Raw genomic sequence first — 16,638 nt, 5'->3', positions numbered from 1 at the left:
AGAACAAGAAGGTCTAAGAATAGGAGACCCACCAGAAATAGGCCTCAGAAAGGTTGCTCCACTGTTTTCAATCCTGCAGTCTGCTCTGGGGAAGTCTGTTCCCTCAAAAGTCCTTGAGTCGGCAGTAGCTCTTAGGCACATTTTTGGGAGTGTGTGAATTTCCTGAGCTTTAAAATGAGATGAGAGTGGTTTTTCCTGGACCCAGGATGTTATGCTAAAAACTCAGTCAGGCGTTCTCAGGTTTTGATGAGCCTATGAATCGCCCGGCGATCTTATTACCACAATGTGGATTCTGATGTCGTAAATCCAGGGCAGCACCTGAGAATCTGCATATCTAACAGACTCCCAGGTGAGGCCAGTGCTGCTGGCCCACAGAAACCTTGAGTAACAAGGCCCTAGAGCGGTACTGTCGACTACATTAAACACTAGCCACTTGTGACTGCTTAATCTTAAAGCTGAATTAATTAAACTTGGACCAAAAAATTTATTTCTCAGCTGCACTGACCACAATTCAAATGCTCTGTACCCACACTGAGTATTTGTGGCTGCCATATAGGACGGCCCAGATTAAAACATTCCCATTATCACAGGAAGTTCTATTGGAGAGCACTCGTCTAGAGTGAGCCTCTGTTGCATCATTCATCTATTCATCCATTTATTCACTGAGCATCTATAATGTGCCAAGTAGTATGCTCGGTGCTGGGCGTTTAAGGCACAGTTCCAGCTAGCAGAAAAAGAAAACGTAAGTGCACCAGAATGTGACATTCCTAAAGTTCAGATCCCAACAATGCGGTGAGGCATCGGAGTTGGCAGCTGTGAACCTTGCCGGGCAGGTGGGGAGAGAGAGTATCTCTTGGGCATTTCTCGTGTGTTCTGAACCGAGCCGTGGAGTTAACACAGAATCAGGGTACCTGTGAGTTTGGCTGACAATGCATTTTCACCCTTCCAGGGCAATAATCATCAGAAATGGAGAAATTGTCCCCATGTCTTCGGAATTCACCCCCGAGACTGAGCGCCAGCGACTTCAGTACCTGGTAAGAGCCATGCAGGTTTGGCAGGGCGCCGTGGTGTCAGGGACGGCGTCGGAGCTGTTTTGGAGGAGCTCGTTGCTGTTGACGGGGAGCAGGCCCACGGCAGTCAGACGACATATGGTATTAACTCCCCCCACACACCTTCTGGATCACACATCCTGGCTCCGTGTGTGACGACACACTCCACCTCCGTGAATTTATTATTGTGGCTGATTTTCTCCCATCTGTGACCAATAGAAGACACAGCATGCTCTGTTTCTTTTAATGGTTTGGTATATACACTATGAAACGAGGGCTTGAAGAATGCCGATACCTTCTTCCTTGGCCTGCTACTCACTTTAATTTAAACAAAGGGGCTCAGTCTGAGTCACATTGTGAGAAGGATGGCAGCCCCGAGATCCTGCTGACACACCACTTACTTCATGCTTAGATATGAAATCCCAAGGGCCCTTTGGGAGAGTTGCAGGTGTCAGAAAATCTGTTTCTACCCTGAAAATAAATTCTCTGTGTAGATCGCTCTCTTTGGGGTCAAATTATGACAGGGCTATAGCGGGGCTATTCGGTTTTTCAGATCCTGAGAATTTTTGCTTCATTCAAAGATTTGAATTTTGGGGAAAACAGAATAAACTTAATTTTATTCCAGGCATTACTCTTGGAATCTCAGTTCAGTGACTTTGGTCATCATCCTAGGTTACTTTTGGTGGGGAATCTTTGGGGAATCTTTTGGTGTGAATAGCTGTTTTGTGGATGAAACGTTTTCTTGCCGACTGGCTTTCTTTTTGGACAACGTAGCTAAATCAGTGACCCAATAAGAGACCCTCTGCTCTTAGGAAAGAATTGATCTAGGCTACACAAAAATAACTTTGTTTACGTCTCTGAATTTCAGCATGTGTGAACTTCCAGAATTTGATTACTTTGGTTAATTTAGACGGTAGCTGCATCCTTTCCCTCAGTTCTCTCGTCTGTGTTTTTGTTTGTTTTACTCAATAACTACGCTGTGTTGCTTGGGTAGTTATCTGGTACATGAAACAGCAGGAATGTAGAACCAGTGTGAAAACATTTCTTCACTCTTTTAACGACTATTGGTTTCTAACCCTCCTGTTGTTTTTTTCAAGCGGATAAACTTGAAGCCACACCTAGGAGCCCAGACTTGAGAGCTGTTCATTTTCTTTAGCTGTCTAGGCAGATGAAAGGGATCCTGCATCAGCCACAGAACGTCTTCATTCTGGTCCCAGCTCTGTTACTCTCCAGTTAGTACCTTCGTGCAGGTCTCTTAACCTTTCCAGACCTCAATTTGTCACTTATAAAGTGAAGAACTAGGTTAGAGGGTCACTGAGGACCTTCAAGCTGCCAGGATGTCTTCCAAGTAGAGTTCATAACAACTGGCCTCCTTGCCACCTGTCTGGTTTTCTCCAGTCCATCTTCCACAAAACCACACAAGTGATCTAATCACAGCCTTTGTCACTCCCCTGAGTACCTTGGCTCCCCACAAGGCACAGAATGTGAGCCGCACTCAGCAAACCCAGAATCGTGGTTCCCACCCGCCTCTCCAGCATCATCTCACTGTCACCCCACCTCCATCTGCATCCCAGGCTGCGGCCCTGGAGAACCATCCTCCCTTTCCAGGACACACTGCGATCTCCGCGACCTCCACGGCTCTGGGAGTATGCTCCGCCTGAATGACCCTTCTCTCCTCTGCCAGAAAAACGTCTCCTCATTCTTGGAGAACCCAATGCAAATGTCACTTCTTCCAGGGGTTAGTTCCTCTAACTCCTCCAGGTGTCAGTCCCCAGTTTTCACACAGAACTGTGTAGAGGCTTTCGGTGTATAGTATTTTATTGTGTATTCCGCTCTCTGTCTTCTGTCTTGAGTCTTAGGGGGCAGGCCCCTTACTTAGTAGTCACCTCATACTGCCAATACCCAGCCCAGAGGAGATACTGAATTGGGATTTGTTGACTGAAAGAAAGAATGAATCAGTATTCATATTGACGTCTGGATCATGACCACACAGTACTCTCCCCTCTACCTTCCCCCAAAACCTATCACAGTGGGCACCAGGCCTTTGCTTCCTGTGCCTCAATGGCATTCTGTCTTCATCACCTTCTCACCTTAGTGAAAACGATTTCCTGTCTTCCTGCTAGAGGCAATGGTTAATGATGGATTAACTTTTTTAAAATTTTGAAATAATTTTGCATTTTCATGTTACAAGAATAGTACAGAGAGCTCAAATCATTGACATTGAGGAGGGATGGGAATGCTGACGTTTTTCAGATCCCTGAATATCTCGATTTTGAGAGGGTTGGAGTAAGATGCGTGTAGCTTCAGATCTCAGTGTTGTCACATAACTGTGTGATTTCAACAAGGCCCTTCAATGATCCTCAGCTTCGCCATCAGTAATGGGTATAGAAAACCTCAGAAGGAAGGTGTAAAAATTAAATGAAATAATATATGCAGAATTCTTCTGTGACACGCAGCAATCATTTGGTTATTGTTTGATGAATCAAAGTCTTGCCACTTCAAATCCTAGTGGTCTGTAAACCACGATGATATTTTTTCTTTGTTTTTGCTTAAGAATCACTCCTAATATTCTTGAGATTATTGTGTATTTTGGTATCACTCTCGAATAATCAGTGTGGACACAGAAGTGAGCCTAATGTTTGAATTTTTAAAAGGTGAGAACACTGTCCCCATTCTTTCTAATTCTTACTCCTAAGTCACATAGATTGCCCTAATTTATAACTAAAACTTTTCTCCCCAGATAGCAAGGGTGTAAATGAATGGAACATAAATTATCTTGGTTGTCCAACTTCCTATTCTGACCGGAGTCTAGAAATGTACACTTTGAAATGGACAAATCCAGTGATAATATTCACATGATCTATGATGTGAATCTTTGTGAAGTATTTTTAGAGAATTATATTGAAAAAATTTGAGAGATCTATAGCATCAAATAACCTTGTGGTGATATCTGTATGGTAAAGTATTTGAGAGAATCAGGAGGTTTATAGTGTAAAATCTCGAAAATAATATCAATCAGAGGAAAACAGAAGTGTGATGTGGGCTTCTCTTATTCCAGCCCCAGCATCAGCTGCGTGACTCGAGCCCCTTACACAGTATCTCTGAATCTCCTCTTCTCCTGAGTGAAAGGTATAGGAATACTTCCCCTGACATATTCTCTATATGTTCTGAAATTGAAATGAGAAGTAATATTAAGTACAGTATATACCTTATATTTTTGAGTGTGTCTGATTTTATCAGTTCAGTTTTTGAAAGCAGTTCCCTTGAACTAATTGTGAAACAGTTTGGTGCAATGATAGTTGTAGTGTCCTTTACACAATTTAAACAAGTTAGTACATAGCTGAAAAGTTAACAATGTATTCTTTATTCTTAGGTCAAATCATATTTTTTGATGTGTGAAGAAACCTTTATGATAGAATTATTAAAACTTCCAGGGCCTTAGAGACTTGATTTGGGTAGCTGTCTGCAGTCCCAGGGCTGTTCGACGTATAGAAATAGCTAGTGATTTTCTTGGAGGTAGGGAGGGTTGAGAGCCCTTTATACATGAACCATTTTGATCTGTGTGGACGAGGAATGTTCTTGGTATGCACAGTCTGGATGCTTGGGGATTATAGAACTGGAAGCAGATTACAGGATGATGGATATGGCAGGCACGTTAATTTTGTTTGGCCTTGCATCCTGACCTTGGAGGCCCCTTCATGCAGCTCTCTGGGTAATGTGAACTTTGTTCCGTAGGTTCCTGGGCAGAGTGATTAATCAAGCAGGCTCGAGGATTTGACGTGTTCACACAGAATGAGGCAGGTGTGTGATGAAGGGGTCGGGCTGTGCACGTCTGCCCCAGCAGCTAGGGAGAGCTGACAGTCCCACAGCCATGAATACGTTGCCTTCTTCTGTCGCTGAGGTTTTTTTTTGTTTTTTTGGTTTTTTTTTTACTGTCTCCAGGGTGATTGAAATAAAATATTTAAGGGAGTCCACCAAGCTAAGTAGCATGTTTTGATGGAGTCAAGGCCCAGATAGGAGGGAATGCGGTCTGGTTCGTGGGCGATTCTCAGTAGAGTTTAGTGCTCTGATGCTGTGGCCTCCGGGATATCACCGGATATTACTTCAGGCGACAGCCAGAAATGGATCTTCCTCAGGGGAACTTCTATAGCCCGTAGGTGTGAGGGTGATGGCTTCCCTTCCATTCTGCCTAGACATATTTATAAACTCTGATTTTATTACATTAAGATGTGCTGTTATCATCAGACCTTCAAATAATATACTTCTATCCTTGTAGATAATCCAACTCTGCAGCTGTTTTTCATCAAGGACAATATACAGCAGAGATGAAAGTGGGTTTCAAATACACATTTGATACACACAAGTGCAGCATTAACTGAGATGATTTCTTGCTGTGTCCTTGGAACTGCTCCCAGCCTCTCCATTGAGTCTGGGTCTATTTGCCTGCCGTTTCCCTCTTACCGGGCTTGGAAAGGTTTCAGGAGGCTAGGATTGTGTTTCTGGGCTCTCTGGGGTTTTTCATGCTCAAGAATTATCTTCTAAAAAGTATATTCTGTGAGCCTGAACCTGCTTTTAAGACCAGAGGCCATTTATAATCAGGTGGGTCAAGTGTGCTAGTGAGTAAAAGTGACTGACCCGCCGCCTGGACATCACACTTAACCTTGAGAGCAGGTTGTTAGGTCTGGAAGTCTGGCTTTAGTCATGAGGAGGCAACTTCACCACCATTCTGCTTTGGCTGATGATTGAGTCATAGAAAAATTCTTTCCCATCCCCGCTTAACCCCCTTTCACAAAACTGCAAGCGAGTTTCAAAATTTCTAATTGAAAAATGGCAGGCTAAAGTGGTTGACATTTTTAGTACTTACTATAGCTTCCATTGATCACACAGATGTCATGAAGAAGCCAGGAGATTTTCAGAGCGCTGAATGGCACAGTCCAGGGCTTTAGAGGTGGGACTCATATTTGGCTCTCTTGGGAGCGCTGCTCGGCAGTTGGGGAAGATTCTAAAACACATTAGCTCTTATAATGGAACCTCACCACTTCCAGAGCCTTGATTCTGAAAATGAATATAAATGGATATTTTGTTTATTCCAGGTGGGAGGAGTCAGACTTGATGTTGAGGCATTATAAACCTACTATGTAGATCTAAGAAAATGGATTCCATACAGCTGAACAAAATAATCATGAGAATGTATCCTTAAATTTTCTTCTTTAAAAAATTAGTCTTACTGCACAGTCACTATACGTATATAATCTTTAGATTCTCTAAAGCTCTGTCCCCCAACCCAACGTTCTGAAAAAAGCTGAGCACATAAAGCCAGAGCCATCTGTCTGTAGGGTCCCTTAAGAATTGATCTTGGTGTAAAGAAGCAAGATAATGTCATGCATCCTTTAACTGTATTAAATATATTAAAGTTAAGTATGCTTTGAGAGAGGTAGATAGGAAGGACTCAACGAGGTTTATTAGAGCAAACACTTAACTATCTGTTTCACAAATGAAGTTTCAGTTCCTTCATTTGTGAAATAGGGTAATTACAGCACCCTCACAGGATTGGTATGAGGATTAATGAGTTAATATTTATAATGTGCTTATAACAGTACCTAGAACAGAGACAAAATAAAATCTCTTAGTTTTCAAATCTAACTGTATAGGAAGAGCTGTTTCATGGCCATCCTGCCATTGGGACCACTTTGGCGGCCTTTTATAAAATTTCTAAATTTCATTTGCATATGCAAAGAGATTGAAGATATGCAGGCATATCCTTTTTGCTGACATGAGTTGTTCTCTTCAAATGAATGCCTTTCCCCCACATTTTAATTTAGGAAGAAAAAGCATTAGGCAAATGGATATGGAAACCTTACGTGTTTTATGTAAATGAATACTTTTTACCCCTTATTCTATACATTAAACTGTTGTAGAGTTGACAAATCTAGGCAATTTTGTTTAATATGTCCATTTGCATACCAGATTCCATGTGACTCCTTTATCACAAGATATAAATTTTACAATTTTAAAGTTATTTTAGGGACATGATACTTCTCTCTGGTCGATCAGTATAGTCCCATGTAGAAATTTAAATGTGAACCTTCCTTGACATCCACATAAACCCGACAGAATTTCATCAATATTCAGTTCTATAATAGCTTAATATATACAAGCTCGGTTCTTGTTATTTTAAGACTTTTCAGGACAAATTAATACTAGAGAATTCTTTATGAAAGACTCCAACCCATGCATATATCGATCTTAGCCATTTCACATTTTTCCTTCATTTTTTTTTTTTTTTTTAAACCCAAACCGAAGTATTCTATTCTTACCCTGTAAATCAGGCATCCAGCCTTGGCTCTGGAGGAGCCATCTCATTTGACCATTGGTGATTACCAGTGGTTTGGCTGACATTATTAATTTCATTTCATATGTGACCTAAGACTTTCTATCATGATAAATCCTCTTGAAATGTAAGGTTTCCAGTTTGCCTCTCATATAATCTGATGAGGGTTTTTCTCCGCTTAAAGGCAAAAAAGAGGAGAGATTTTTTTTTTTTAAGATTTGTGTTAAACACTGAAAATCCTCATTTTGATAACTTCTTTTCACATATCAAGAGGTCCGAACATTTTAAAAATTAATTCAGATATAAGTTTTCTAGTTAGAGGACTTTCTAAAATATTTCCTGTTATGGAATCTGCCCTCCCATTTAACATATGAGTATTTTCACTTTCCATATTCTGATGGGAATGGCCATTGGAGCAACTACTTTGAAAAAGAGTTTGTCAGTGACTCCTAAAGCTGAGCATCTCACGGCCCAGCAGTTCCTCCCCTAGGTGTGTACACATGTCTATCGAGAGACTAGAATGTGTCCAGCAGCACTGTTTGTAGTAGCCTAAACTGGAAAGTAACCAAATGCCCATGGAGAGTAGAATGGGTTAATAAACGTGGCAGAGTCACAGGATGGAACACTGTGCAGCACCGAGAATGAACAGCTTGTAACTACACACAACAACATGGGTGAATCTCACAGGCTTAACACCCAGGGAAGGAGGCAGCCTGTAGGACTCCATGGGAAGTACAGAGATGGGCAGAACCAATCTGAAAGCTGGGATGGTGCTTCCTTTGATGGGAGCGGCAGCGATTAAATGGGCTCCTGACCCTAGAGTACTGGTAATGTTCTATTTCTTGAACCGGGTACCAGTTACATGGATGTGTTCAATTTGTAAAAAGTCATTGACCTATACACATATGATATGAATACTTTGTGTAGGTATATTATACTTCGTTTTAAAGTTTTTTAAAAAAAAATACTTTCACTTTATTTAACTGTACATTATCCTTTGCAGAAGGGGTCCTCCTTGGTGTCCTGTAGGAGCCCAAGGTGAAGTGGCAGGACAGGTTCCCTAGGAAGCCACACTCCTGCCACTTCTCTGCCCTGCTCTGTTCTCTCCTAGGAGCCGTACACCTGGCCTCTTCCCACTTCCTTGCCTCTGCTCTTGCATGACCAGCTGTTAAGACCCCTTTCAGATTTTCTCTGACCCCAGCCACTGAATACCCTACTCTTTGTCCCTTAGCCTCTGGGACTGTCTCCATTTCTACTCATAAGCCTTCCTTAGTCTTCCCCACTAGTGTGTGAGCTCTGAGCAGAAGGGCCTCTTTTTTTATCCTTTGAATTCCTAGTCTCTGGTACCTGGCACACACTGGAACTCATGTGTTAGTTGCATGAATGCCTTTGGCTGGATACCCTGAAACCTGGGATGGTCTCCTTATTGGCTGACACCGCTCATTGGCACGCTGACCACAGGCAGCAAAAGGAAATTATTTTAAATGAAGGAAGCATTTCACGTCCCCCAGCGTGTACTTTTGAGTAACCTCAGGACCCACCATCTCAGTGTCTGCAGGAAGCCTGGTGCTGTCTCCTTTCATAACCTCTACATACATATCACTCTTTGGGATCCGGTTCCTGTTTCTACACCCTCGTTCTCCCTGCCTTGCCAACGTGCTCTCACTTCTTCCCCAGTCCAGGAGGGTGGAGCTCAGGTCCATGTGCTCTGGAGCCAGCCAGACCTGGGTTCGCTTTATCCACCCACTCTGCTCTTGTGAGAGGATTCCTGGAAGGTTCCAGAAGATCTCTCGTCTTCAGACTTGTTTCCCTACTGTTGCTCATAGACTCTCACTGGGATGAGATGGTTATATTTCTTCCCAGTGCGGTGCTCACCTCCCTCCCCTTCCCCGGAAGCTGACTTCTGCCCAGGACTAGAGAGGAGAGTATTCAGAAGATCCTCCTACGCCATCCTCGGTGTCCTGCCATTTCTTGGCATGGCGGGTTAGGTGTCTCTTCCTCTTGTCCCTGGCCAGACAGAACCGTGTCTGGAAGTTTGTTCTCATTAGCTGCCTAGACACTAAGTAAGTAACAAAGGTATGTCCTACCCTCTTTTTAGCAAACATATGCTCTCCGGAGTCCTTAGAAGGCTCTTGGTGACCTGTCTTCGGTTTTGCAAGGGCTGTCGTTACCGAGCTTCTCCGCCCAGCCCCAGGTGCCATTTGTGGCATGCACATGAATGACAGGTGTACCTCCACCACTCTCCCCTGAGTTAAGAGCATTCTGTTATGTTTTCCTGAGAGAAAGCCTCAAATTTTAGGATAAAAATGGCTATATGAAAAGCAGACCATTTTTTTCCCCACACAGGGCAAGCAGCACACTTTAAATTAGATCTTAGTACAAAATATATTTCTAGGTTTCTAGTTGACATACTTATTAAGTAGACAAGAGACATAACATTATTTAGAAATTCTTAAGATTGCGAAATATCATGGGGTTTTAAATGGCATATCTTTACCTACCTACATACCTATGGTTTTACAAGAAGGTATCAAATTAGAAAAAGTTAACTAAATATAAAATATGGTAACTTGTTTCCAAGATTGTTTCTATGTGCTCTAGACTTTGGTTTTAACTTTTTTGAAAGATTGAAAGCTGTATTGTATTTTGTGTGTGTGTGAAGTTTAAAAATCACTAAAAGCAATTGTGTAAAGCAGGTCGGGATGTTCTATATTCATTCTTTCAGCAAATACTTATTTAGAGGCTTACTGTGTTAAGTGCTATGCCAGGCCCTAGAGCGTAGCTAAGGTTTTAAAAATAACGAACGTATTTAAGTATAGCTGGTATTACTTGCATCACCATGCAGATGTTTCTAACATACTACATATATCCAAATAGCGTCATCAAAGAGAAGAAGATAAAATATGTCCAGCATAGCAGACAAATAAGGAATATTTAGGAGAGCATCCAGAATTTTTATTTTGAAGTTGGACATGGAATCTTAATGTGTACTTGCTCCATTTTGGGACTTCATTCTGTTAAGGTTCACATATTTTTAATAGGCCAGCATCCCTACGAAATGTGCCTTGGGAAGGAGTGTAGTAGTCATGTGTATACATTTATGAGCTGCCCAGGTATGAGCAGTGGAGTAAAACATGCTAAAATTACCCATGAATCTTATAAATTTGGAGTCAGGAAATCATTGGGGTTTGTGGCTGGAAGGAACCTAACAAATTCCTGCTCTCACATTTTACAGACTTTAAACTTTCGGTATGTTGCTTATGTTGAATTAGAAGGAAGGTCACTTTTGATATTCAGGATTCCAGAATGCTGACTCGGGTGTTGCTTCCCGTGGGGGCAGACCACTAACAAAGCAACGCCAACCAGGTAAGCCGCTTGAATGCCAAACAGGCCCTGAGAAGAAGTTTCTGAGTTCCCAAGTTGTTGGGCAACTCTGCTTCTGAAAAGGAGATGGTTCTGTGATGGCCTGTTGGGAAGCAGCGAGCTTCGGGGAGCAGCGGGCTTCGGCGACCCCTGCATTGTTGGAACCAGGCCCGCTTCCCCGTGTCTTTAGCATTCCCTCAGATGACTGGAATAAGAAGAGACCAGTGAAGTTCCTCTCAGCAATTTTCTAAAATCCAGTTTAAAAACTGTGTTCTTGAGAATTAATTTTTAGTGTTTCTTTTTAAACAAAAGTAATCCATGTTCAGTGCTAGAAATATTCGTGAGTATAGGTAAATTAAAAAGAAAACTCGTTACATTTAATAATATTTTGATGATTTTGAGTGTATGCACATATATAAGCCCTATTTATATGTTAAAGTCCTAACCCCCAATGTGCTGAATTTGGAGATAGGGCCTTTAGAGAAGTAAAGTTAAATGAGGTCATGAGAGTAGGATTCTGATCTGTTTGGATTAGTGTCCTGATGAGAAGAGACACGGAGAGCTTGATGTATCTCCGCATGAGATCAGAAAGGATGGCCATGTGAGGTTGCAGTGAGAAGGTGGCCATCTGCAAGCCAGAAAGATGGCCCTTACCAGGCAGCCAGTCTGCTGGCACCTTGATCTTGGACTTCCCAGGCCCCAGAACTGTGAGAAATAAATTTTTGTTATTTAAACCCTCCAATCTGTGATATTTAGATATAACGTCCCGAGCTAAGACCATATATACAAACTTTAGTAAGTAGTGCACAAAAAAAGATACACTAATGAGCAGAAGTGCACTTCCCTCTGAAAACCAGCAGATATGTGTCCCGTTATATTTTTGCATCTCATTTTCATTAATCAACCACCCATTTGCTCTTCTTGTACTTAGTTCTTGAGTTGTTTTTTTCTTTAACAGCAGTAATTCCATCAGGTCTGACAAATGTAACAGTCATGATGAGTATGGAAAGTGTTGGTAAGAAGGAGGCCTGTCATTAGGACGTGGATGATGGTTTAAAAAAAAAACAACAGTAAAAATATGTCATAGGCACACATGGAATAAACATAGATTCTTTGGTGGGCATGATTGTGACCAAAAAAAATGTGTCATGCAATATGTGGAATGTGTTGTAGCAATTAGCGAAAGAAAAAGAAAAATAACTATAAAAATAGAAAAATCTGAGGGGGTGACATCAGTACCAATGGGGGATGAATATTACAATATTTCCTCAGAGCTAAGATACTGTTTTTCATCTTCTGACATATCTGAAGTTGGGATATTTTACAACTGATTGTTGCTGTCTGCCAGGTGGCAGGCATGACACGGATGTCATCTCCTGGGCATGTGCAGGCATCAAAAGAGCAGCACCAAACTTGCGGGATGGATGTCCAGCCTCTTGAAATAAAATCCTGCAGACAAAAATGAAGCAATCTTTAAGCCTCTTTAAATCCAACTAGCCGTGTGGAGGTACTTGGAGAGATGTGAATCAAACTTGTTCAGCCACATTCCTGAAGTGGGAGTCAGGAGTAAGCTGGCTCTAGATAGTTGCAAAGCCGATTTAAGAACTTTGCACTCCTGGCTTTGAGGCTTGTGGTTCTTTTGTGGATTATTTAAGAAATTCTGCATTAACGAATGCTCCCATGGAACGCAGGCCACTAGTATGTGGAAAATCATGTACATGGATGATTCAGAGTTGAAAACTATTGAGAGCTGCTGGATTCTAAATGTAAAAAAGTTTTAGGAAACTTTAGCCAATTGACTTCATTTATACATTCCTTTTTAAATATACACAACAGATAATAAAAATTCATGTAAGTCTAAAGGAGCCCTTTCAAAAAGTAAAATAAAAATTCGAAGTGGTAAGAAAGCATTGTATATATTTAATTCACAGCTTTTATTTCTCCCTGTCTTAGAGATAATAAAATAATGGTGCAAGTAATAAAGGAAATCTTAGAATCGATGAAATATAGTAGCCTATTGTTATGGGAAAAGCAAGCAGCTTGTTGAGACCCTGAAAGGCTCTGCATGTGATGGGGCTACAGATGTCACAGTATTTAAGCCTGCTCATCCTCAGAGCGAGAGGTGAGACCGCCCCTGCAGGTAGCAAAGCTGCTGAGGAGCTTCCAGCTGCCCCGCAGGCATCTGCCTCGGCATGTCTACCGATATAACTGCCCAGGCAAATGTATACCGACAAAAGGGCATGAGGAGGGGACCTGAATAAAGCACTGTCAGAGGGCCCACTCATGCTCCTGTTAGGAAGCAAGCACCTGGACCTCTGCATATTCACCCCTCTTAGTCACTCGGCTTGGCGAAGAAATTTACTTAGGAATGGCCTTTGGAGACTAGCCTGTGTGTTAATAATATAAGTGTGTCGCGTATTTATATTTACACACATATGTGCTCGTTTATATATAGTCATCACTTGGTATCCATGGAGGATTGGTTCCAGAACCCAATCCGAGGATGTTCAAATTCTTTATATAAAATGATGTAAGACAATGCATACAATTGGCCCTCCGTATCTGTGAATGTAAAACTCACAGATACGGAGGGCCAACTGTATACATATATGTCTAATATAGAGATCTGTATACACATGACACAGTTCACATAAGCTCACACACATACACATATTTTTGATAACCTGTTTTTTTGCAAATATATCAGCTCTTTCTATGCCAGTACATACTCTCTTTAGCATCATTGTAAATGGCGGCATCAAATTCTTTTGTATGGAATTTATGCTCATTTATTTAATCGTATAATTAAATGATTTCTTCCAGTTACTTGTTATAAATAACATCAGGAACATCTTGTGGCCAGGCTGTATGCACATCTGTACTGTTGTTCAGCTGGGTCTTCACGGATACCTATTTGTAATTTAGACTTTGTACGCTATAGGGGCGACAAGATTATAGGCCTTTTGTTGCCCCGTTATTTATTTTTGTTTGTGTGTGTATGTGAATGGGTAGGTTTTTTGTGTATGTATGGGTAGGTTAAGGGTCCAACATAAGGGTTAGGATGAGAGTATGGGCATGGTATTAAGCTCAGGCTCTACAACCAACTAGGCCTGGCTGATAACCCTGGGCTAGGTGCCGTAATCTCTCTAGGCCTTAGTTTCCTCGTTTGTAAATTAAGTCTGCGACACATGCTTTGTAGTATTGTTGGGGTAATAACATAAGGTATATCAAATGTCTGATACAGTAACATCTAAATCAGTATTAGTCCAGCTGGGGAGTTGAGGGGATGAGAAAAACTCCATGCTGATGCAGCCCCAAAGTTCTGAGAGACAATAAACAGTACATAATAGATGCTGCTGTTCATCGACTTAATGCCTCTGTTTTAGTTTTAATGGGTGGACCAAAATAAAGGAAAAATAATGGCATCTACCCTGTAAGCACAGATGGCTTCATGGCTGTGTGACTGTGCAGTCACACAGGGCCCCTACACTTAATGCTCTGCTGTCACTGTCTTAAAAATCTTCATTTTGAACGAGGCTTCATATTTTCATTTTGCACTGGGCCCCACACATTATGTAGCCAGTGCTGCCATAATGTTGTTACGAGGGTGAAATGAGAACTCACAAAGCACTTAGCACAGTACTCAGGATGTAAAAGACTTAGTAATCATTTGATGAACATAATTATTTTATCAACAGAGACAACCATGATAAGTGCATTATAGATATCATTTCATTATTAAAATAGTGTAAGACAAATATATAATTAATCTCAATGCACAGATAAAGAAACCGAAGCCCAAGAAGTTAAATAACCCACTAAAATCACACAGTTTATAAATGCAGACCTTGGGTTCAAACCCAAGTCTGTCTCACCTAAAGCCCACACCACTGACCTGCCCTGTTATTAGTTCCCTTCCTTCCCAGGGAACCTCTCTGTAAAACCCAGTGTTTAGCGTCCTCAATACCCATCAGCAGCCAAGTGTCACACCCAGCAGAGGTTTCAGAGTCCCTCAAAGATGATCAAGAATTCCCATCAGCCCTGGAAACTTCTGAGGCTGCTGCAGACAGTAAGAACAGTTCGCCTGCTCAGAATCTCTAGCTCAGAGTTCTGTTATCTGGCCAGATCTGACCAGCCTGGGGACAGTTCAGTTTGCCTCCTTTCATTCCCGACACACTTAACTTCTGATGACTAATTTCTAACTAATACCCCTGAACCACTGTGAGAATCGGCGGGAGATCTGCCGATGTCAGGTCCTGGGAAAGAGGCTGTGGGAGATGCCTTTTTCCAGTAGACTGAGGACATGGCCATCTGTCCTATGGCAGGGATCCCTTGCTTTCCTGCAGTGCCAGGCCATGATTTGCTCTGCCCACTCTTTTCCATGCCAAAAAGAAAGAGAGAGAGAGAAGATCCATTCCACCACGGTCTGATAACACACATATGGCTTGGTACGGGGTTGCTCCATAGTAGTGCAGGTTTGCTTATGGTATGTGGCCTCTGTGCAGGGAAGCTAGCTCTTGAGCACTTCCTCTCTTGGACAGATAGCTGGATCTGAGTTTTGAACATGACAATGAGACTGTTGTTTCAAAGCAATTCCCTAAGTGGCTGTTTGCTCGAGACTTTTGTAGTGTGAACAGGGATTTGGGGGAGGGGAAGAAGCCATCTGCTCTGGAATAGTCTTCCAATTACATGATCAAATTACTGCAGAGCAAAATGGAGGGCATCCAACAGAAAGTTCCTGTCTGGTGTTTCCAGCCCCAGTCCTCTCTCTGAGGCCATTGTGTTGAGGTGAAGATGAGCATGCAGGTTTCCAAGGCAAGGCCATGGTGACTAGGAGTGTGAGCAAGAGGAGAGCGGAGAAAGCCAAGGCTGAGAGTCAGGATGAGCTGTCTCGCCTCCACAACATGCCATTCAGGAAAGCGAAACCATCTTAGATGTGACTTAAAAAGTGAACCTTGGGAGAAACTCAGTCTCTTTTCCTGATGACTTGGGGGATACATGTCTTTGATTACAATTAATCTGTCATGTCAAAAAAAAAAAGGGATATCCCTTTATAAGTTAAGTTGGTGAGTTTTATTTGCTGATATTCTGTTTGTATTGAGGTTCCTAAATCTATTTCTCTTAAAATATGAGAAGGATTTTCTTGTTTTTAAAATATGGCCTGTCTCAATTTGCAAAACATCCTCGAGTCTTATTTTTTTCTTCTAAATCTACGTGTGGTTTTTTTTTTTTTTTTCTTTTTGCTATTAGGCATTCATGCAGCCTCACTTGCTGGGAAATGAGTTCACACATTTGGAGTTTCCAAGGAGAGTGCAGAGGAAGGAACTTGGAAAGAAGATGCTCTACAGGGACTTTAATATGACAGGCTGGTAAGAACACGCCTCCCTCCGCCTCGGCTCTGCCACAGTGTGTGTGAAGGAAGCGTCATCGCCAGAACAAGTCACTTGCACAGTTTGGGTCAGGAGGTGCAGCCAGAGACCCGGGGGTGTGGTGAAGGGAAAGGGGCAATGCCGCCTCTGCTGTCTGCACGTGGACACAGTTCTCGAGTCACAGTGCTCTGCTTCTCTGAGGTCCTCCTTGGGGTCGCTAGGCCCCACAAAGCTGATGTAATTCCTCAGTTCACACAGAAGAAGCATTCAGGGGCTTTTAAAACACCTAAAACTTGGTTTTTAAGGAACGGGCCAGAGGTTTATTTGCCTGGACTGGCTTGGATTTGAACCCTAACTTTGACCTTTCTAGATAGGCAAAGTTGCATAAATCACTTCACCGCTATGAGCCCAATTTTCCACAGATGAAGTGAAAAAACACATACTCTTTGAAGAGTCGTTGTAAAGACTTTAGGTAATGAGCTATCCTCATTATTTTATTACAGTCAAATTGAAATAACAATCTCTG

General features: G+C 42.0%; 1 protein-coding gene across 4 annotated transcripts in view; it reads left to right on the top strand.

The window, feature by feature from the left end:
• PPM1H (protein phosphatase, Mg2+/Mn2+ dependent 1H) overlaps positions 1–16,638 on the top strand; it is a 257,658-nt gene that overhangs the window by 148,593 nt on the left and 92,427 nt on the right. For all 4 annotated transcript variants that reach the window (XM_015598468.2, XM_015598464.2, XM_025041056.1 and 1 more), the window contains exons 5-6: positions 950–1,034; positions 15,994–16,112. In XM_015598468.2, the coding sequence (XP_015453954.1) occupies positions 950–1,034; positions 15,994–16,112 (204 nt within the window). The remainder of the gene's footprint in view (positions 1–949; positions 1,035–15,993; positions 16,113–16,638) is intronic.

The sequence above is a fragment of the Pteropus alecto genome, unplaced genomic scaffold (genome assembly GCF_000325575.1).
Source record: "Pteropus alecto unplaced genomic scaffold, ASM32557v1 scaffold76, whole genome shotgun sequence".
NCBI classification, from domain to species: Eukaryota; Metazoa; Chordata; class Mammalia; order Chiroptera; family Pteropodidae; genus Pteropus; species Pteropus alecto.
Note: the sequence above shows the minus strand (reverse complement) of the source record. Positions and strands in the feature narration are given on the sequence as shown.